The 23,643-nt window shown below is 41.2% G+C and overlaps 1 protein-coding gene across 3 annotated transcripts in view; it reads right to left on the bottom strand.

Moving 5' to 3' along the window:
- Positions 1-22,485, bottom strand: part of LOC140727905 (uncharacterized) — a 63,944-nt gene extending 41,459 nt beyond the window's left edge. Inside the window, exons 1-5 of one of the 3 annotated variants that reach the window (XM_073045855.1) lie at positions 22,123-22,485; positions 5,424-5,579; positions 4,052-4,251; positions 2,819-2,908; positions 452-526 (exon numbers count right to left, since the gene is read on the bottom strand). In XM_073045855.1, coding sequence (XP_072901956.1) covers positions 452-526; positions 2,819-2,908; positions 4,052-4,251; positions 5,424-5,579; positions 22,123-22,138 — 537 coding nt within the window. In that variant the 5' untranslated portion in view covers positions 22,139-22,485. Of the gene's footprint in view, positions 1-451; positions 527-2,818; positions 2,909-4,051; positions 4,252-5,423; positions 5,580-22,122 lie in introns of those variants that run through there. The other 2 variants (XM_073045856.1, XM_073045857.1) reach the window with 2 other exon arrangements.
- Between the last annotated feature and the right edge of the window lie 1,158 nt (positions 22,486-23,643).

Genomic DNA, 23,643 nt, shown 5'->3' with positions numbered 1-23,643 from the left:
ATCTTGAGGGAAAAGGATATAGTTTAAGGGCGACCTATTTGGAGTGGATTCCCAGTGCCAGACTCCTCAGCTGGGACCTGTTCAGAGAGGCTCTTTGGAACTAACCCAAGGCAGGTTTCTGATTTTACTTAACATTTTTATTGATATTACACTACACAATATGAATTATAAGTACATTCATCACCAAGATTTATACCATGGACAGGAGAATCTGGTTTATAAATATAGTTTTTAAAATCAGGTATACAAATCCATTTCATAGATTAATTCCTATGGGGCTAGGGAGGGAGTAGTTTCTACAGATGTTCGTGAAAATACAGACTTCTGCACTTTATCAGATTTGTCTTAGATTCATTCACCTTTTTGTGTGCTGGGAATAGATAAAAGATTAAACTTACAAAAATATTTCAAAGAACCATACAAGGAGCTATATCACTGAGGTAGCAATTACCTGGCAGTAATTAAGAACTTCCACTAAAGTCCTCTGCTGATCTGTAACAAAAGAACTTTCTGACATATCACTGGCCTGTAGAAAAGAAGATGCATTGGTTCACTGCAATTGTATAAAATGCAAATGCTCTGAGTTACACTTTCCTGAATATATACACAAAAGCTGTTACCTTAAGCAGTACATAAATACAGCTTTTAATTTTCTCCCTTTCCCCAAGACATTAATGGGCATTTTCACAGTGCAACAAATGGAACAGAACACCAACAGCTGAACAATTTTCCCATTATTCCACTACACAGGACGCTAGGTCTGTTGTAAGGGAGAAGGCAAGGGACCTACTAAATGCACGGAGACCCTCAGTTTACATGAGCGTTACCAATAGTCACTTATCTCCACCCAAGCCAGGGGTGGCGAACCTATGACATGCTCAAAAATTTTGTTGGCACGCAGCGCGTCCCACAATTCATTAATACCCACCCAAGATATGTTCTGATTATCATTACTGCCAAATGAAGCAACTAATGATTTTTTTTTTTTAAAAACTAGAGTAGTGAGATGCTTTCAGAAGAAAATGTCTCACGCTGGCTTGTCGCCAGCTACATGGCTGTGAGAACAAATGATGTTGGATGATACGTTTCGAAACACCTCAGACCTGGTGCACACATCAGTATTTGGAAAGTAACAGTTGGGCCAGATAACACTGGTTTCATTCTTACATTTTTTCTTCTGCTCTTTATGAGTGAATACTGGATGTTCCACGATAATAAGGGTAATATTCATGTGAGACACTGCTTTCAGTGATGAACTTGGTCAAGTCTAATTATAGTAGACTTACTGATGAAACTAGTGGTACGTGCGTAGCTCTCAAAACAACCAGATATAAAATATTTATCATTAGGGCTGCAACAAAAGTCTCAAGAGAGAAAAGTGTTTATTTTCCTTTCCTTTATCTTTTATGAATGTGCACCAAAGCTTTTATTTTCATGTTCACATTTCTGATGTTATACATGAGGTTTAAAAAGCCCATAATTACTGTTACTAATTCATTAATCAGCAATAATCTCTGCTTAAAATTATCACGGCATGTAAGAGAATTTTCTAGAAGATTATCACCAATTCAAGCACATGCTCTCAAAAAGGTTTGTCATGCCTGGCCTAGACAGTTCATTCAACAAACACAGCCTTGTAACCAGATGAACCATTTGCTATGTTGTACATTTCACTGGATTGCAAAAATGTAATGAGAAAAGTAATATTTGACAGTCTAGAACTCTTATATTTTCAAGTCTGCCAAAATGCATCAGTCAGATTGGGAACAAAAGTACTTCCAGCTACAAGGACCAAATGGGTCAGTAACACAGTCACTATATACCATAACAGCTCAATGCAAAGAAATGGCATATTTAAGTGATAGTGGAACATACATTACTAAAACTATGCATACACAGGACAAATCTGTATTTGGACATATTTAAAGGAATGTATTTCAGCATGTATACAGCAGCGGATGTATTTCCTGTGGCTCTTGAGGAAATACGGTCTGCCTCAGGAATTGCTGCTGCAGTTCTACACTGCAGTCATTGAGTCTGTCCTGTGCACCTCCATCATTGTGTGGTTTGGAGCCGCCACCAAGCAGGATAGAACCAGACTACAGCGCACAGTGAGGACTGCCGAGCGCATCATTGGAGCCTCCCTGCCCTCTATTGTGGACCTGTACTCTTCCAGGTTGAAGAAGAGGGCGGGGAACATCATAAAGGACTCCTCCCATCCTGTGCACGGACTGTTTGATCTGCTTCCGTCTGGTAGGCGCTTCAGATCCCTCCAGACTAAGACTAATAGGCACTGGAGAAGTTTTTTCCCTACTGCGGTCACTTTGCTGAACAGTTAACTGCTGGTTAACTGTTGGCTAACTATTACTTGGATTGCACTACCTGTATGTATAATCTATATTTTCATTTATATTTATCATTATTATTGTTATGAGCAGAGAGACAACATCTGCCGGAAGTAAATTCCTTGTATGTGCATAGGTACTTGGCGATTAAAGTCTGATTCTGAACAACATACAAGGGAGAGTAAATCACCAAAACATGCTTCAAAGCAGCTGACTAAAAGCTGTTAACTGTCCTTTATATCAGGACGTGCACAGAATAATTAAGCTTTTCAAGGGAAACTAAACAGTAGAATCTTCCAAAGATATATTTTTGTAGATTTTATGATAAAAGGCCATCTAAGCAACGTATGAATATTCTCAACTTTTTTTTTAAACTAAGTATTTCCTTAAAATACATTGGTCATTAGCATGGACTAAGTGAGACAAAAGAGAATGTTAACAGAACCAGTGACAATATATTTAGGATTACTCACGCATTCATAGTCAGCACTGTAGTCATAAACAAAATCACCATTCTCTTCATAGTCACCATAATCTCCAGTGTCCCTTGTTCTCACCTGAGGCTGCAGATAATAAGTACACACACAAAATATTTAGCTGTACGGTTAAGACACACAACGTTGTGTACAATTCTCATCACCAAGAAAAACCTTGCTTTTCCAGCCTTACAATGAGCTACACATGCATCAATGTAAATGCAATGCATGAACATTTTGGCAGACAGGAATCATGTTGGTAAACAACTCTTAAGTGACACAACTGGTTTAATGAGATGGCTTCTCTCCTGACATTTAGAAATCTGATCAAAGCATGAGTGTTGTCATCAGGTGGTCAAGTCCTTTGTTACACAGCATTGCTACCATTTCTTTGGAGGAATGCACCAATGAAAAAGGCAAAACAGAATTGAAAAAACTAAAGGGAGTTAAACCCTGTGGTTGTTATAATTGCTCTCTCTCTCACACTAACTCTTTCTCCCTCTCTAAAAACTAGATAATTCCTTTCAAATCAAGGAGGAATGAAATACACCATCCACATCTATCTAGGATCAAGCATTCATTTGGAATTATGTTATAGTAATTTCTGTCTCATGGTTGCTATAGGAAGATAGTAAGTGGAAGATGATAAGGCTTATCTATTTTATTATAAAACATTCCAGTGCCAGCATGATAGAATGGAACACAGAAGTAGCATCCTATCAGGCGCCAGTTACATGCCAGAACAAATTTTTCTATGCAAATAGATAGAATCCTCTATTTTGAACAAATGTCAAGTACCAGCATATATACATACAATGTTATGCTCAAAATGGAGAGATTACGCAGGGTCGTTAGCAGTTCTGAGACTCTCAATGAATAAAGACACAAGAGACAGCAGATGCTGAAATCTTGAGCAACAAGAAAATTGCTGGAGGAACTCAGTGGGTTGGACAAACTTGTTGCAGGATTTTGAACCAAAACTTCAATTCCTTTCCTCCTACAGATGCTGAGTTCTTCCAGCAGTTTGGAGCCCTCAATTCCTGAGCAACAGTTCCATCCCAACATTGCCTTGGTTAATAGCTAGTCTTAGCCAAACATGAACCCAGTGCATGTGCATTAAATTTTGCTCTTTGTCATTAATGCTTTTTGAATTATTTGATAATTCAAGTTAAGCATGCTGTATTTTTCTCGATCACCCCAAACTTCTCTTTTTACAAGGTAGCAACATACTGCATTACAGACTGTGATTTTCCTCCTTTTTGGCCTATAAACATAGCTGTATTCTCCACTGGCGCGTCTAGCCTCGCACGATCTGATTTCAGATGAAGCCTCTTCTCTATTTGGCACACATTCCTGTAGCTGGTTTCCTGCTGACTTATTGATATTCGCACTGGAGTCGGCAGGTGCACCTTCTACTCCTGGCTGCTGTACTAAAAGAAAACGGATGGGGAAAGTGAAACAGTGAAAAGAAGGCCTTTCTTTTAAACAAAATATACCATAACATGTAAGTGAGATCAATGTCAATTACATACAAGTCAACTTTAAACTGGTAAAGGCAAGTGGAACATGGAATAGCAAACCCAATAATACATATCCACATAGGTTACCTAAAGCTATGTATTGCATTAGGCAAACCACATTTGGAACACTGTATTGTGCTTTTTGAGAGTGCAGAGAGATACCAGATACAGAGGGGAAACTTAATGATAACACTCTATACAGCTAAACAATTAAAGGAAACCCCTTATTCCAGTATGCAACATTCACATTTAACTATTGCAGAGTGCCTTTACTGTAATCAACACAGCAAAATCTCAAAAGGGTCTTTACACAGGAACAACATCAAAGCTTAGCAATGTCACTTGAAGATAGTGGAACACCTTGGTTTTAAAAGGCTCAATACTGAATTCTCCAATTTCAGGTTACCTGTTCTTTCTTTTTTTCGGAATCAGTGCAGGACACTTATGTTTGTCATCATTTTAGCCAAGTTTTACCTTTTTCAATGACTATACTCAGGACTGCTAAGCACAACTCATAGTCTTACTGTTGGTAACATATGACAGAAAGCAGCATAATCTGATCTGGGCTTCATTTAAGTTTCATGGTCTCAATATTTTAGAGATAATCCCTTTATTCTACTCATTCTTCACCCAGCTTCTGAATAGAAACCATTTTTTTTAAGCAACACAACCCCCGTAACATTGGAGTCACCTGTATTTCAAACATTTTCTGTTTTTACTAAATCTCAAATGGTTCGAGATATTGATACGGTTATGGACGGATCATAAACAAGTGAAATCAATGGTAGAGTCATGAAAAAAGAAATCAGGAAATGAACAAATATTAACTATTACACAAAAGATAATGACAAGTGAAGATGAAATTTGTTTGAAATTTCTAACAGAATGATTGGAACAATCTGACAGGTAACTGAATTAGGATGTGAGTCCTAGTTAATTAAATAAATAGAATGAAGAACTTCAGTAAGATTAATTCTTACTTTCTAGTAAGAATGACAGGACAAAAATGTATTTTACAACAGAAGGGAACACCATTTTTAGCTCTAGATGCATAGTGATATTAAAGCAACATCTATATTTACCATAAACAACAGCAGCTAGATATCTTTTCTGATTGTTCACTTGTGACTGATCCTCAATAGATGGGGATGAAGAACCATTCTGTATGTCCACCATTTCAGCTCCATTAAATATCACAGCTTCTGCATCATCTTCTACTTTAACCCTAAGGTGCGCATCTGCAACAAATGAAAAGCAAGAGTCCACATTATCACTAAAATTTGAACTGTGTGAGTGAAAATCACTTTGGCCCTCATCTTTCGATGCTGATCTCCAAATGAGATTTTTAGAGCCTGCTTGATGAAGTTAAATCCAAACTGGCTCTGCAAAACAGCTGGGGTTTCCACACACAAATCCAATCAGAGAAGAGGGCCAAAAGACGCCATACATATAAAACCGCTAACCAACTTTAATAGGGTGCTGAAGCATTCGCTGTTTCTATTATTTCAAGAATATTCAAGAATGTTGTAAAACAATAAAAAAATCAAGCAATAACAAATTTACAGAAAAGCTAATGTTATTACAATTAAACATTCAAATAAATTATATTCTAACATAAAAGTACATTTACACTGCCCATAATCCCTTACAACCATTCTTCTTAAGAGAGGATTACCTAGCAAAATCACTGGAAAATTGTTATAAAGCAACACACACAAAATGCTGGAAAAACTCAGCAGTTCAGGTAGCACCTATGGGAATGAATAAACAGTTGACGCTGTGGGCCAAAACCCTACTTCAGGATTGGAAGGGAAGGGGGAAGACTAGAATAAAAAGGTGGGGAGAGGGGAAGAAGGACAGCTCAAAGGTGGTAGGTGAAGCCAGGTGGGTTGGGAAGATAAAGGCTGGAGAAGAAGGAATCTGATAGGAGAGGAGAGTAGACCATCAGAGAAAGTGAAGGAGGAGGGGACCCACGGTGAAGTGATAGACAGGAGAGGAGAGGTAAGACACTGGAGTGGGGAACAGAAGAGTGGAAGGAGACGGAGTTTTTTGAATCAGAAGAGAAAAAAATCAATATTCACACCATCAGGTTAGAGGCTACATGTCAGAATGGGAATGGGTATGGGAATTAAAATGTCAGGCCACCAGGAAATTCTGCTTTTGGCAGAAGGAGTGGAGGTGCTCAATGAAGGGCCTTACCAATGTAGATGAGGCCACACTGGGAGCACCAGACACAATAGACAACCCCAGCAGATTCACAGGTGAAGTGTTGCCTTGCCTGGTAGGACTGCTTGAGGCCCTGAGTAGAGGTGAGGAGGAGGTGAATGGTCAGGTGTGCCACTTGGGCACTTGCAGGGGTAAGTGCCAGGAGGGAGATTAGTGGGGAGGGGCGAATGGACAAGCGAGTCAAGGAGGGAGCGATCCCTGTGGAAAGTGGGGGGGGGGGGAGCACGTTAAGATATTTTAGTGACAGGATCCCTTTGAAGATGGGTAAATTGTGGAGGCTTGTGGGGTGGTAGGTAAGGACAAGAGAAACTCCATCACTGTTAAGGTGGCAGGAAGATGGGGTTGATTTACAATTACACATCACTGCTTGACTGAACGAGTTTTCTATAGAACTCCGTGATGGACCTAGCAACAGAATGTAATTATAGAACTACTGACAAACAGCTGCCAGAAAGTTGTCCTCATACAATCTACCGTCATTCATGCTAGGAAATGCTGGCAGCACCACGGGGATTAGCTGGCTATTTCCTGACCATTTCAACTTTGAATTCTGGTTTGTTTTTTCACAGAAGGCTTACAAAACCCAATGATATTTAAAATTTAAATGGTTAGACTGTTACCACTCTAGCTAAAATAAACATGCATATATGTAGTTTAGAATTGGATGGGAGCATGTTTGCAAGAAACATTATTTAACTATCTTCTGATAAGTCAATAGTTGGCATCGTAGGCAAATTAAATCAAAGTAAAGTTTTGCTTTTCAGTTATGTGGAAAATTGAATTGAGAAGTATTTGCAAACTGGATTCTCCAAAAATTCTCCAGGCAAGGGAAACATACACACTCCTTCCAGCCTGTTGAGACCTCTTAGAATTTCACATTGCAATTAATGTTTTCTTTGGTGGCAAGAACAGGAAGGCAGATTACTATCTGAATGGTGTCAAGTTAGGAAAAGGGGAAGTACGAGATCTAAGTGTCCTTGTTCATCAGACACTGAAAGTAAGCATGCAGGTACAGCAGGCAGTGAAGAAAGCTAATGGCATGTTGGCCTTCATAACAAGGGGAGTTGAGTATAGGAGCAAAGAGGTCCTTCTGCAGTTGTACAGGGCCCTGGTGAGACCACACCTGGAGTATTGTGTTCAGTTTTGGTCTCCAAATTTGAGGAAGGACATTCTTGCTATTGAGGGAGTGCAGCGTAGGTTCACGAGGTTAATTCCCTGGATAGCGGGACTGTCATATGTTGAAAGATTGAAGCGACTGGGCTTGTATACACTGGAATTTAGAAGTAATGAGAGGGGATCTGATTGAAACATATAAGATTATTAAGGGATTGGACGCGCTAGAGGCAGGAAACATGTTCCCAATGTTGGGGGAGTCCAGAACCAGAGGCCACAGTTTAGAATAAGGGGTAGGCCATTTAGAACGGAGTTGAGGAAAAACTTTTTCACTGAGAGAGTTGTGGATCTATGGAATGCTCTGCCTCAGAAGGCAGTGGAGGCCAATTCTCTGGATGCTTTCAAGAAAGAGTTAGACAGAGCTCTTAAAGATAGCGGAGTCAAGGGATATGGGAAGGCAGGAACGGGGTACTGATTGTGAATGATCAGCCATGATCACAGTGAATGGTGGTGCTGGCTCAAAGGGCCGAATGGCCTACTCCTGCATCAATTGTCTATATCCTTAGGTTGTAGTGGATGTTAAAGCAAATGTTGCACTTCACTGTATGTTTCAATGTACATGTACATAAGTATATAAATCTGAATCTTTTTATAAGAAAAGGAGATTTTGCTGAATATTTCCAGCACTTTTGGATATTTGGATGGATTTAGACAAAGCATTGGTGGGAGAAGTTCTTGCATGCAGCATTAAGATACTGGCATAGGCCAGACATGCTGAATTGTTGGTTTCTATGCAAATCCGTGAAATGGAATATTAATATTTCCAGGCACTTCCTAGCAATTGCCTCAGTTCAAGTTTCTTGAATTCCTCATTTGGATGCAAGGGAAAATCATAATCTGATGTACTACTAAAGAATTCCGTTTGAATGCTAACAAGTCTTCTAAACCATTCGAAAATGGAGTTGAAGTGGAGAATGAAATGAAGTGAAGAAAATACTAAGATCTTTACAAACAAGGTGATATGGTAGAGTACTGGTTAGCATAATGCTATTACAGTGCCAGTGGCATGGGTTCAATTCCTGCCACTGTCTTAAGGAGTTTATACATTCTCCCTGTGACTGCATAGTTTTCTTCTGGGTGCTCCAGTTTCCTTTCACATTGCAAAGATGTACAGGTTAGTAGGTGTAATTGGGAAGTGCAGGCTTATGGTCCTGAAGGGCCTGTTACTTACTGTGCTGTAACTCTAAATACAAGACACAAAGTCCTGTCATGCTTCACAAAAGCTAAGTATTGTCACTACTAATTTTAAAACAATCGTCCAGTCCCAGTAACAGATCTGTGAACCGTTTCTGCACCCTTTCCAGCTTAACGAGCAACGCTGCAATTTGAACAAATTCCTTTTTGCCAACAACCTTGGAGCTGGAAATGCTTTGTGCTTACAGTTGTTAAGTTACCACAAGAGGGTGCTAGAGGCCAAACATTTACATTCTTTTACTTTTAATACAGTCCTTATCCACGGGGGATTGGTTCTGGGACCACCCGCGTATATCAAAAAACGCGGATACTCAAGTCCCTTATTTAACCTGTTCCAGTACGGGGGTCTTTAGGACCCAGCGGAACCCCCGGGCTTTATTTAACATGGCTCAGTGCACTGGCTGCAAAGCTCTGAATCCGCAGTGTTTCTGTTCACGAAAATAATCACGATCACAGTTGAAAATAAGGTGGAAGTACCGGTAATAAAGCAATCGGAAAGAGGTGAAATGCCATCAGTCATTGGAAGAGTGTTAGGCTACAGTTGATCAACGATTGGAACAATTTTAATGGAGCATGTGAAAGGCCCTGCCCCGATGAAAGCCACAATTATTACTAAGCAACGCAGTGGTTTAATTATTGAAATACATATGTTCCTTAAGTGTTTTATATGCATAGAAAGGTAAAATATATACTATATACTAAGAAGAACGTTTGACTAACTGACACTAAATAATACCGGATGTACCTGTTCCGACTTAATAGACGGACTCAGGAACGGAACTCATTCATAACCCAGGGACTGCCTGTACTTTTAAGTCATTTCTAGATTACTTATAATACCTAATACAATGTAAATAGTTGTTATACTGGATTGTTTGTGGAATAATGACAAGAAAAAATAGTCTGTACATGCTCAAACAACGAGTGCTAGAGAGAGAACTTCCGGGTTTTCCCGATCCGTGGTAGGTTGAATCCGCGCTGCGGAATCCGCGGATAAAGAGGGCCAACTGTACAACAGAGTTCAGACAGCTAGAGGTCCAATAAGTTAAATATATTCCCATGCACTAGAAGTCACACAATCTTGTAGGGATACTTAACATATGCTGCTGTTCTGTAAAAACAATTTCAACGTTTCCAATTCTCCATATGCCCATACCTACTCTACCACTGCCACCATGTCTCCTTAGATTGGCAAGCATTTCATTTTCTCATGAAGACTTTTACTTCTTCATTCACCTGGCTCTTCTCAAACCACTGTTCATTCCCAGAGGTGTAAAGAGCATCTCCTATCTGATGGATTTTCATAGTATTGCAAAGAAATCTCTTAAAACTCATCTTGAACATAAAAGCTGGGACAAAATAACACGAGAGCCCTTGAGAATCTCCAGGAGTATCAGCCAAGATTCACTTTATATTCTAGCATCTTCCCCCTTCCTTTTCAATCCTGAAGAAAGGTCTTGGCCCAGAATGTCAACTGATTATTCATTTTCATAGGTGCTGCCTGACCTGCTGAGTTCCTCCAGCATTTTGTGTGTGTTGCTTAAGATTTTCAGCATCTGCAGACTTCGTGTTTACGTTCAGCCAATATCCTTTCTTGTGTCAACTGAGAAACGACTAGTTACTGGAGTGCTTCAATTCACACTGTGGCCTTTTCCTTACTAACTATTGGCAGTTTTTAACATTTATATTGAAAGAAGTGATTTTATCTCTTGGCTTTCTGCTATTGGATTATAATTTTGATTGCAAATGCAATTATGGTACCCTGCTGCCTAATGCCTTGAAACAACAACTTTACACAATGGTACAGTTATGATGTTGGAAAAGGCAAATCAATAAATAAATTAATCTTGTGAAAAACAAGCATGTTTGATGGAACCAATTTGAAAAAACAGCAATCAAAAAAGATGTGGAATATAATGGAAGAACTGAAACTGTGAGATAAAAACAGAAATTGCTGGCTGTACTCAGGTCAGCAGCTCCTTTGGAGAAAGAAACATTCCAGATTGATGGTGTTTATGATGAACCATTAATCCAGTTTCTCTCTCCACAGTTTGTGTCTGACCTGCTGAATATCTCCGATATTGTTTTATTTTTGAAATAAAAAGCTTGCTAATTTCATTTAAATGTATCTCACTTCCCAGCTCTTCACTTTTTGAAGTTTGTTATGTGAAAATACCACAACTACTTAAAATGTCCCCAAGGATAGATGGCAAATGCTGGTAATTCAGCTGCTGGTATGGTCACAATTGTGAGCCAAGGCTTTGTGTTGCAACACACTAATTCCACACAACTGTGAAACTTTGTGTCATATACAGTCTCCATAATGAGCAAAAGCTACAAGATCTCCTTGCAGTTTGTTTTGTGGTGGGGTTGGAAAGGATCTGGGCAAGATCATCTGAGATTGCCATTATTGACTGCAAACTTTGGATATTATTTAATGGTTGTTTTGCATAATGTTTTGCAGGCTACAGATGTGTTACAGGTGCAAAAAAAAAATATGACTGTTGAGTAAAGTTGAAACTAGATTCTACAGACCATTGCCACAGCCCTATATCCATTGTACATTAGTTTTATGGAATGGCCTTGCCCTTTATATCATAGCCACGAATTCTCTCAATCTAAAAGCAGAGCCAATTCTTTCATGTAACTAGTTATACTTTTTACTGCTATGCCATGAGATGTTCCACAATCCTACTTCATCAAAATTCTAATTGGAAAATTCTCAAAAAGTTTAAACTTCTGAAGTCTGTGACACAAGTCCTTTAAGCAGTTAATGGCTCAAAGTTTAACTTTCCCTTTCTTTGAGCATTAATTTAGGACCGCTGTTTGGACGTTGCTGAAGGGTGTCATTGTTATGCTTAAAAAAACAATCTGCTGATAAGCTAACAATAATATTTGCTCAATACCATGAGTCATGTTTCAAGTTTATTTTGTCATAAGTAAAACAAAGCATTTTGCTTCTTTCCCCCACATACATTATATCCCCTTTCCTGTTTGTCATGAAATAGAAGTAGACGGGGATAAAGAAGCTAATTTAAAGCATTCACAAACAGGAGAAAATCTGCAGATGCTGGAAATCCGAACTACACACACAAAATGCTGAAGGAGCTCAGCAGGCCAGGCAGCATCTATGGAAGAAAAGTACAGTCAACGTTTCCGGCCGAAACCCTTTGACAGGGCTGGAGAAAAAAGCTGAGGAGTAGATTTGAAAGGGGGGGGGGGGGGGGGAGGGGAGAGAGAAACGCCAGGCAATAGGTGAAACATGGAGGGGCAGGGATGAAGCACAGAACCAGGAAGGTGATTGGTGAAGGAGATAGAAAGCCATGGAAGAAAGGGAGTGGGGAGGAGCACCAGAGGGAGGCGATGAACAGGTAAGGAGAGAAAATGAGAGTGGGACAAGGGGATGGGAAATAGTGAAGGGGGTTATGGGGGCAATACTGGAAGTTTGAGAAATCGATGTTCATGCCATCAGGTTGGAGGCTACCCAAATGGAATACAAGGTGTTGTTCTTCCAACCTAAGTGTGGCCTTATCCCGATAGTGGAGGCCATGGATGGATATATCAGAATGGGAAGTGGAATTAAAATGGGTGGCCTCTGGGAGATCCCGCTTGTTGTGACGGACAGAGCGTAGATACTTGGCGAAGCAGTCTCTCAATCTACAAACCCCATTTCCAGAAAAGTTGGGATATTTTCCAAAATGCAATAAAAACAAAAATCTGTGATATGTTAATTCACGTGAACCTTTATTTAACTGACAAAAGTACAAAGAAAAGATTTTCAATAGTTTTACTGACCAACTTAATTGTATTTTGTAAATATACACAAATTTAGAATTTGATGGCTGCAACACACTCAACAAAAGTTGGGACAGAGGCATGTTTACCATTGTGTTACATCACCTTTCCTTTTAATAACACTTTTTAATCGTTTTGGAACTGAGGGTACTAATTGTAGATTTGCAATTGGAAATTTTGTCCATTCTTGCTTGATATAAGACTTCAGCTGCTCAACAGTCCGTGGTCTCAGTTGTCTGATTCTCCTCTTCATGATGCGCCATACATTTTCAATAGGAGATAGATCTGGACTGGCAGCAGGCCAGTCAAGCACACGCACTCTGTGTCTACAAAGCCACGCTGTTGTAGCCTGTGCAGAATGTGGTCTGGCATTGTCCTGCTGAAATAAGCATGGACGTCCCAGGAAGAGACGTCACCTTGATGGCAACATACGTCTCTCTAAGATCCTAATAAACGCCTCAGAGTCAGTGGTACCTTCACATACATGCAACTCACCCATGCCGTGGGCACTGATGCACCCCCATACCATCACAGATGCTGGCTTTTGCACCTTTCGCTGATAACAATCAGGATGGTAGTTTTCATCTTTGGCACGGAGAACTCGACGCCCGTTTTTTCTGAAAACTAGCTGAAATGTGGACTCATCTGACCACAGCACACGGTTCCACAGTCTTTCGGTCCATCTGAGATGAGCTCGGGCCCAGAGAACTCGCCGGCGTTTCTGCATAGAGTTGATGTATGGCTTCCTCCTTGCGTAATACAGTTTCAAGTTGCATTTCTGGATGCAGCGACAGACTGTGTTAAGTGACAATAGTTTTCCGAAGTACTCCCGAGCCCAGGTGGCTATAATTGTCACAGTAGCATGACGGTTTCTTAGGCCGTGCCGCCTGAGGGCTCAAAGATCACGCGCATTCAACAGTGGTTTCCGACCTTGCCCTTTACGCACTGAGATGTCTCTGAATCTTTTCACAATATTATGTACCGTAGATGTTGAAAGACCTAAATTCTCTGCAATCTTGCGTTGGGAAATGTTCCTTTTGAACTGACTAACAATTCTCTCACGAATTTTGGCACAAAGGGGTGAGCCACAACCCATCCTTGCTTGCATAGACTGAGCCTTTGATAGACGCTACTTTTATACCCAGTCATGATACCTCACCTGCTACCAATTAGCCTGCTTAATGTGGAGTCTTCCAAACCGGTGTTACTTGAATATTCTGTGCACTTTTCAATCTTATTTTAACTCTGTCCCAACTTTTGTTGAGTGTGTTGCAGCCATCAAATTCTAAATTGTGTATATTTACAAAATACAATTAAGTTGGTCAGTAAAACTATTGAAAATATTTTCTTTGTACTTGTCAGTTAAATAAAGGTTCACGTGAATTAACATATCACAGATTTTTGTTTTTATTGCATTTTGGAAAATATCCCAACTTTTCTGGAAATGGGGTTTGTAGGTCAGGTCTCACTGATATACAAGAGGCCACACCAGGAACACCGAACACAGTATATGACCCCAATAGTGTCACAGGTGAAGTGTCACCTCACGTGGAAGGACTGTTTGGGGCCCTGAATGGTGGTGAGGGAGGAGGTGGGGCAGGTGAAGCACTTGTTCTGCTTGCAAAGATAAGTGCCAAGAGGGAGGTCAGTGGGGAGGAACAAATGGACAAGGGAGTAGCGTAGGGAGCGATCCGTGCAGAAAGCAGAAAGTGGGGGGGGGGGGGGGGGTAGATGTGATAGTGGTGGGATCCAGTTGGAGGTGATGGAAATTTCAGAGAATTATATGCTGGATGTGGAGGCTGGTGGGGTGGTACATGAGGACAAGAGGAACTCTATCCTTGGTAGGGAGGCAGGAGAGGATGAGGTAAGAGCAGATGTGCGTGAAATGGAAGAGATGTGGTTGAGGGCAGTGTTGATGGTGAAGGAAGGGAAGTCCCTTTCTTTGAAAAAGGATGACATCTCCTTCGTTCTAGAATGAAAAGTCTCATCCTGAGAGCATCCATTCAAAGCAATGTCCTCTTATTTTTAAGTAATCTTAATATTAAGAGTGTGCACCTACCACATTGCATGGACAATGAAATCCATTCTGAATGTTAATTTAAAAACACTTTGTATATTTCAACTGCTACTTTTAATTGTTGTTATTCCTTTCCGCACTTCGTAGCGCATCAGGTGGCAACCATGCCATTCTTTAGCATTTTTGTCTGTTTTTCACGAGGCTGAGTTGCTAGCTCAACACTTAACCCAGCACAGATTGAAAGCGTGCAAGGAACTGGCAGGATTTGAACCTGAGACCACTCGCCTTGAAGTCCGGTGTGGATGCCACTACACCATCAACTTAGAAGAGCTAAAAATTAACATTAGAAAAATCCCAATTAATCTGACAAAAGAAATCTTTCTGGAAGAATTTGTAACACTTAAAAAAAAAAATCAGTAAAAGAAACTTAGAAAAGTAACTGCTCAATTGATAAAATGCAATTACTGAGAGCAGTGATCGTGTGGATAGTCAGAGGCCTTTTCCCAGGGCTTAGTAATAATTGTAGCTTTCATCGGGGTAGGGCCTTTCACATGCTCCATTAAAATTGTTCCGATCGTTGACCGACTATAGCCGAACGCTTTTCCAATCGCTTTATTATTTCCACTTTATTTTCAATCGTGATTATTTTTGTGAACAGAAAAACTGCGGATTCAGAGCTGCACTGCCAGGTCCTAATGTCCACCGTACTGAGCATGTTAAATAAAGTCTGGGGTTCCACTGGGTTCTAAAGACCACCACACTGAGACAGGTTAAATAAGGGACTTGAGCATCCACGTTTTTCGGTATCCACGGGGTGTCTCGGAATCAATCCCCCACAGATAAGGAGGGCCGACTGTATACTTATTTATTCAGTAAGTTATGGGTCAAAGTATTTGGTGAGTACATTTCTAACTCTTCTGGCTTCAGTCTCATTGCTGTCTGTTCTGAAATTGTTAGGTTGTGCTCAATAAAACAATGAAATAGTGCACTGCCGTCTGACAGTGTTTTCAGATTTCTCTGGTTACCCCGTCCACACTGATCTGCCCAAGCGGCATTTTCAAAATTACCCACCCAGGAGAGCGTTTTGGGGGAGGAAAACGCCGTTTTAGCGTGGACGGAGGGTAAAAATGAAGAGAAAAAGCTTTGGTTACGGATTTATCCGGCGTAGTGTGGACGTAGCCTCAGGTTTCTTCTGGCCAACAGAGCTGACAGAGTTTACAATTTCCTGTAGCTTATTTTGATCCTATGCACTGCCCCACCCCACCATACCAAATGGTGATGCAGCCAGTTAGAATGCTCTCCACGGTACATCTACAGAAATTTGCAAGTGTATTTGGTGACATACCAAATCTCCTCAAACTCCTAATGAAATATAGAAATTGTCATGCCTTCCTTGTAACTGCATCAATATGTTGGGCCCAGGATAGATCCTCAGAGATGTTGACACTCAGGAACTTGAAATTGCTCACATTTTCTACTTCTAATCCTTTTATTATACACTGGTGTGTGTTCCCTTGTTTTATCCTTTCTGAAGGTTTCCTACGGGTACACTCTAAATATCTAATAACCACAATAGAATCAATTAAAGACCACAAACAACAGTGCAGACAACCACTGTTCAAAAGACAATGAATGGCAAATACAAAGAGAAAGAGAAGAAAGTAATATATATAAATAAATAAGCAATATGTATCGTATGGCTAAGAACAGCACCAATGTCAATGTCACCATGGTCGTGGGTCGAATCAAAGGTGGTGATGAGTCATCATATATGAGGGAGATTCTGCTTTTTATACGCTGATTCATCACCACCTTTGATTCAGCCTACGACAGTGGTGTCATCAAACTTAAATATGGCTTTGGAGCTGTGCTTATTCACACAGTTTTAAGTGTAAAGCAAGCAGATTGGGGGCTAAGTACTCAGCCTTGTGGTGCACCTGTGCTGATGTAGATTGTGGAGGAGATGTTGGCGCCAATCAGAACTGAATGGGGTCTGCAAGTGAGGAAGTTGAGGATCCAATTGCACAAGGAGATATTGAGGCCAAGATTTTGAAATTTATTGATCAGTCTTGAGGGAATGATAGTATTGAATGCCGAGCTATAGTCAATAAAAAAACATCCTGATTAATGCACCTTTGCTGTCCAGATATTCCAGGTTTGAGTGAAGAGCCAATGAAATGGCACCTACTGAGCCTGTTGTGCCAGTAGGCAAATTGGAGCAGATCCAAGTCACTTCTCAGGCAGGAGTTAATGTGTTTCATCACCAACTTTTCAAAACACTCTATCACTGTGTATGTAAGTGTGACTGGAAGACAGTCATTGAGGCAGGTTACCATGGTCTTCTTAGGCACCAGTATAACTGAAGCCTGCTTGTAGCAGGTGGGTACCTCAGACTATCATAGAGAGAGATTAAAGATCCCAGTGAACACTCCAGCCAGTTGATCAGCACAGGTCTTCAGTACCCCATCAAGGCCAGATGCTTTCCATGGTTTACCCTCCTGAAGGATGCTCTTACATTGGCTTCAGAGACTGAAGTCACAGGATCATCTAAGGCTGTGGGGATTCTTGATGGTTACTCTACGCTTTGATAGCCAAAGTAAGGATAGAAGGCATTGAGCTCATCTGGAAGCCTACAAGCAAAATTCACTAGAAACTTTTTATTAAATGCAATACTCCAAAATGCTATTTCAGGCTTTTAGTTATGGTCAAAACAGTACTAACCAGACTTCACTACAATTACAAAGTTTTTGAGAAAAAGCCCTCTAATAGGAATTGTTTAATGCATGTAACATAGCAGGAAAGAGAAAAAGCACAGGCTTATCAGAATACTTATCAATCACATTGGAGTAACATGGGATTACCTAAATTCATTACTGGTCAGGTGATTAGACAAAAAAAATTGACAAAAATTATGTAATGAAACATGCCCGAGTCAATGCTAAAAGTATAAAACAATGGCAAGTAAAGGCTAGTACTGTTCATAGAACAGTAACGACCCTTCATCCCATGATGTTGCACCATTCTTCTAACATACTCCAAGATCAAGCTAACCCTTTCTTCCATTTTTCTTTCATCCATGTACCTATCTGAGTCTCTTGAATGTCCCTAATGTATCTGCCTTTATCGCCACCCCTGGCAGCTCACTCCACACACCTACCACTGTGTAAGAAACCTACCTGACATCTCCCCTATACTTTCCACCAATCACCTTTAAATTATACTCCCTCATTTTGGCAATTCTGCCCTGGGAAAAAAGTGCTGTCTGATCACTCTATCTATGCCTCTTGTCATCTTGTACACCTCTAATTCTCCTTTGCTCCAAAGGGAAAACACTAGTTCACACAACCTATCCTCATAAGAATCCAGGCAGCTTCCTGGCAAATCTTCTCTGTACCCTCTCTTCGGCTTACACGACACACCTTTCCTATAATGAGGCAACCAGAACTGAACAGAATACTCCAAGTGTGGTTTAACCAGTTTTACAGAGCTGCAACATTAACTCGTGGCTCCTGAACCCGGGGCTCTGACTAATGAAGGCAATACAACATACACCTTTTTAACCAACCTATCCAAGGTACCTCTGTTCCTCTACACTGCTAAGAATCCTGCCACTAACCCTGTATTCTGACATCAATTTCATTCTTCCAGGTTGTTTCACTTCACACTTTCCCAGGTCGAACTCCATCTGGCATTTCTCAGCCAAGCTGTGTATCCTAACGATGATGCAATGTAACCTATGACAACCTTCTACATGATCCACACCACCATCAACTTCGGTGTCATTTGCAAACTTACTAACCCACCCTTCCACTTCCTTATGTAAATCATTTATTTTTAAAAAAATCAAAGAACAGGGGTCACAAAAAAGATTTTCAGCAGAACATCACCAGTCACCAACCTCTCGGCAGAATACACTCAATTTACTACCACCCGCTGCCTTCCATGGGCAAGCCAATTCTGAATCTATGCAGCTTGGATCCCATTCCTCCTGACTTCCTGAATAAACCTACTAAAGAGAACCTTTTTGAATGTCTTACTAAAATCCATATAAACCACATCTGTTGTTCTACCTTCAATTTATTTTGTCACTTCCTGGAAGAATTTAATCGGGCTCATGAGGCACAACCTGCCCCTCACAAAGCTATGTTGACTAATCCTTACGATACCATACACTTCCAAATTCTCATAGATCCTGTTTCTAAGAATCCTCTCCAATAGTTTGTCCACCATTGTCCAAGACTCACTGATCTTATTCCCAGGGTTATCCCTATTACCTTTCTTGAAGAAAGGAATAACAATTACTGCCCTCCCTCCAATGTTCTGGTATTACTCCTGTGGCCTGTGAGAACACAAAGATCATTGCCAAAGGCACAGCAATCCCTTCCCTTGCTTCCATAGTAACCTGGGCTATATCCCATCCGGTCCCAGAAACTTAATGTTTTCCACCACCTGGGTGTCTCTTTCACATCAACAAAATCTCCTGCCTGCTCCTCTAACTATTGAATCCCCTATCACTACTGCACTCCCCTTTTCCTCCTTTCCCTTCTGAGTCACAGAGCCAGACTCAGGGCTAGAGACCCGGTCACTGTGGCTTCCCCCTGACAGGCCCTAAGTGGTATACTTGCTAGACAGGCATACTTTGCACTCTCAGCCTTTCTCTCTTTCTGTTTCCTGACAGTCACCTAACTAGCCTCCTGCAATTAAGGTGTGACTATCTTTCACCTCTATTGAATGAGGCAGGTCATCCAGCTTCAGCTCCATTTCCCTAACACAATCAATAAGGAGCTGCACCTAGATGCTTTTCTCACAAAAGTAATAATCAGGGAGGCCAGAAGACTCCCAGACCTCCCACATCTTGCATGAGGGGCACACTGGTGATCAGGGATACATTCTCACAATGCTAGCTAGGAACTAAAAGAGAAACTTGACAAAAACCTCAACCTAGCTTCTGCCCCTCTTCATTAAAGCCTTAAGCCAAAGTCTCAGTTACCCACTCTAATTTTGTTCCACTCCAAATTGTTGTCCAGTGCCTAGTACCTGAAATGGTCACCAGTACCAAATAATTGTTATTTTTGCCAGCACAGCTCTTGGACACTCTTCATACCATTTTCCCCAAACCTGAACAGGATTTACAAATTAAAACTTAAATAAATAACACCCTTAAATTTATCACCAAGCTCAGGATCCAGGGAATCAACACCTATCTCTGACTACAGCTCTCCCTTCAATATTATAATTCCAAGAAAACTCTTAAGACCTGGGATTCAATACCTCAGTCTGCAATTGGATTCTCAACTTACTTATTAATAGACAACTGATGAGGATAGGCAGCAACATCTTCCACCACAGTCTTAACACTGATGCTCTGCAATTCTGTGCATCCTCAGCCCCCTGCTCTACTCCCTGTACACTTATGATTGTGCAGTCAGATTTGGTTCTAACTCCGTCCACATTAGTGGGCCATATCACAAATATCAATCAGTCAGAGTTCAGGAAGGAGATCGAAACCTCAGTTAAGTGTCATGACCACCTTTCCCTCAATATTAACAAAAGAGCAGATTAAATTTCCAGTTTAAGATCGCGCTGGTGAACCTCAGTGACTTCTGGCTGGTGGCTAACGGAACAAGAAAAACAACTAAATACTTTTGTTAATCACACTTTTTCTGGTAAAGTATCATTGCAAGTCTGTAAATTCCCTTTGGACCTGTAGGCAATTCGAAGTGGCAGAACCAAGCCCAGGCAGTGTGCCTGTCACTGAGAGTGAGGAAGACCCAAGGTTCGATTGATTTAAGTGGCGTGCCAAATCAGAAAGGTCGGTTACAGGCCAACTCAAAGCAGTGTGGTCTGGGCATCAGAGTGTACTGAAGCAACTGACCCTGATGTTTGGACAGAGACTGACATGCAGAGCCAAATGTGAAAGGTCAGGTACAGGCTGAATCCAGGTGGTGGAGTCCTGGCCCCAGAGCATATCAAGGCAATTGAACCCAATGTTTGTACGCCGATTTAGGCGCCAGGGTCAGGGTGTTGGGGCCCAATGTGAGGGACAGTTCAGATTGCTGCTCCACAACTCAACTACGTGCTGAACTATGGGTCTCTCTTTGTGGACTTCAGTTCAGAACGCTATTTTCTTGTGGTTATCATTTGCATTGCACATTAAGAGCTCGACAGTCTTTTTTTATAAAAATAAGTACTTTTGGATTTCTTTGTTTCGCGGCTGCCTGTTTGGAGACAAATCTTAAGGTTGTATAATGTATAAATACTTTTATCATAAATGCACTTTGATTATTATTTTAAGGGGGCAGTGCTTTCATCAATGGTGTTAAAGATGTGAGATTGGAGGCAGTGGGAAGGGCATGCACCCAGTAGTCAGGAAAATGGCAGGAGAATGGAATTAAGAGTGGTAATAAATCAGCCATGATCGATTAATGATGCAGACTCGATGAGCCATATGGTCTAATTCTGCCCCTGTTTTGTGAGCTTATTATCTGAAATTCAAGGGATTTCGAGTTTAGGAATTATGAGAGTTGCAGAGTTGTAAAACGTTATCGAATAGGACAAACAAGAAAAATAAGGTTAAAAAAACTTAAATTCATATATCCAATTTCACGACCTCAAGATTTCTCCCCCCACATATGGTATAAACAATCAGCCCTCTCAATGGAGCTAATTCTTTCCTGATACCTATACAGCACATCATGTTAAACTACTGATGCGCTGATAACCGGCCGCAGTCACTGTTTTATATTTATCCCGAAATTCCAGAGGACACGATATTCTTAAGAATCTTCATCATGACAAATCATCCACAAAATACCGTATAACGTGTTTTTTTGGGAGGGGGAATAAAGTAAATAAAAACGGTATTTGTTCAGAAACACGGAAAACTATTTCAGGCCAAGACCGGTTGTACCTCAGCGACATGAGGTACAGTGCAGCTAAGTAAGGATCTACCCAGTGTAAATGCACCCAATGATCTGGGGGTCCCACCTATATATTTAGACAACCCCCACATTAGTACGCGGAGAACGAGAGGGTCCTGAAGCGGACCACGGCGGTACGCATGCGCACTTGCGCCCGAGACGCCGGGTCGGTGACGTCAGGATAACAGGCAACGCTCGGCAGCGCGCGGCCCGATTCGGCGCGCAACGAGTGCGGCGCGAAGCCAGCGTTTGGGGGTGGGGAGGGGAGGAGAGGAGAGGGGAGGGGAGGGACGGAGTTGATCAGCGAACGCCCTTTAACCGTTTCTCGGCTCTTTTTGTCGCGTTGCGGCCGATGGGATGCGGAAACCCCTGCGAACGCGGGGCTACCGAGGACTCGGCGAAGGCGAGCCGCGCAGCCGGGCGGATGGGGCGGGAATGTAATGACAAAGGCCTCACCGTTGTTGGCCGACATGGCGGACGGGCGGGCTCCGGGGTGTTTCGCCGTCGAGTTCTCCCACGTCCCTTTTGCAGCCGCCGCTCGAATGGCGCTTTAACGGAAGAGAGAGAGACACACACACACTCCACTAAAAAAAAGCTTTGTAGACCCGGTCCAATGATAGCGAGGCAACACTGCGCAGCTGTTAATACATCGCCAGAATTTGACGGGCTAGGGGTGGGGAGCAACGCTCTGAACTCCACCGTCTCGGTGCGTTTGTGAACTTTGCAAATGCTTCTGTGCAAAGCAACGCCCAAGGCAAGGACTTGCTCGTTGTTGACACGCCCATTGCTTAAATGCATCGCTTGCGTTTGCGCGTTTTTTCTTCTGGTTTATGTGGTTTTTTTTCCCCAGTGAATGAAATGGGCGTTGTTGAACGTTTGCGACCTTTTGTGTTGCCAAGAAATAAATATTAAGCCCGTCAATTGAATTCGCTTTAGGTTAAATCACTAGTGTGTAGGTTTAAAAAAAAGTTTGAAAATTGATTTAATAGCTAGGCTATATTTTCTGCCCCTGAACTGTCCCTTATTTTTTGAAATCTAATGTTGGCTATTTAAATCTGTGTTCACCTTTTAGAGGATACATTCCTCCATCCGTTCCTGTGATCCACCAGCATTTGAATGTCTCTGTCAATGAACTTAATGTCATGCTGGCAACAGTGAGGAATTTGACAGGAAATGCTTTTTATCTCTGAAACAGAACAGGAACTGGAAGCATCAGTTTTCAACGACGTTAGGGAGCCATGCAGCAATGCACAAAAAACGCAAATTAATTTCTAGACCTATTTCAAATCACAATGAGCTACCATTTGTTATAAACCAGAATAATAGTGCCACCTGATTCAACACCAGGACTAGGAATGTCTTCCTAATATAAACATACAAGAGTGACTGGAACTGCTGAATCTGCAAGATTTAAGATAAACCTGAAATTGCCTGATCAAAAATTGTACCAAATAAAAACAGGAAATACTGAAAATAGGTAACTGGCTAGGCAGAATCTGTGAATATATTTTCTGTTTTTATTTAAGATTTCCAGTGCCTTTAGTTACTTGATTTTCAAAAATTGCTGTACCGACATCTCACTTTTGATTAGTTGTGTATTGTAGTTTTATGACAATATTTGCTAAACAATTTGACTACAAATTTGGTGTCACCGTGTGCAAGATTGGGCTGGTAGGCAAGGATAGAGAAGCAAGAGCTCCCCTCTGTGTATAATGGTGAGGATTTACCCCTTACCACCACAACTAGAGCCAGGAAACTTAAATTCACGCACCTAATGCACCAACTCTCAATTATTTCTATTTCAATGTAAAATCAGGTAGGTATATGTGGGAGTAGCTGATCAGCCCCCGCTTGTTTTAGTGTCACCCAATGAAGGTGAGGCCCGAGATGGGACAGAAGCAGTGCCCATGGTGTATATACCTAAACTTCCTCATTAATTGTTACATTCTGATATTTAAATTTGTTAACTGAAAGTAA

Source organism: Hemitrygon akajei, chromosome 5 (genome assembly GCF_048418815.1).
Source record: "Hemitrygon akajei chromosome 5, sHemAka1.3, whole genome shotgun sequence".
Lineage (NCBI taxonomy): Eukaryota > Metazoa > Chordata > Chondrichthyes > Myliobatiformes > Dasyatidae > Hemitrygon > Hemitrygon akajei.
This window is presented reverse-complemented; position numbering and strand designations above follow the sequence as displayed.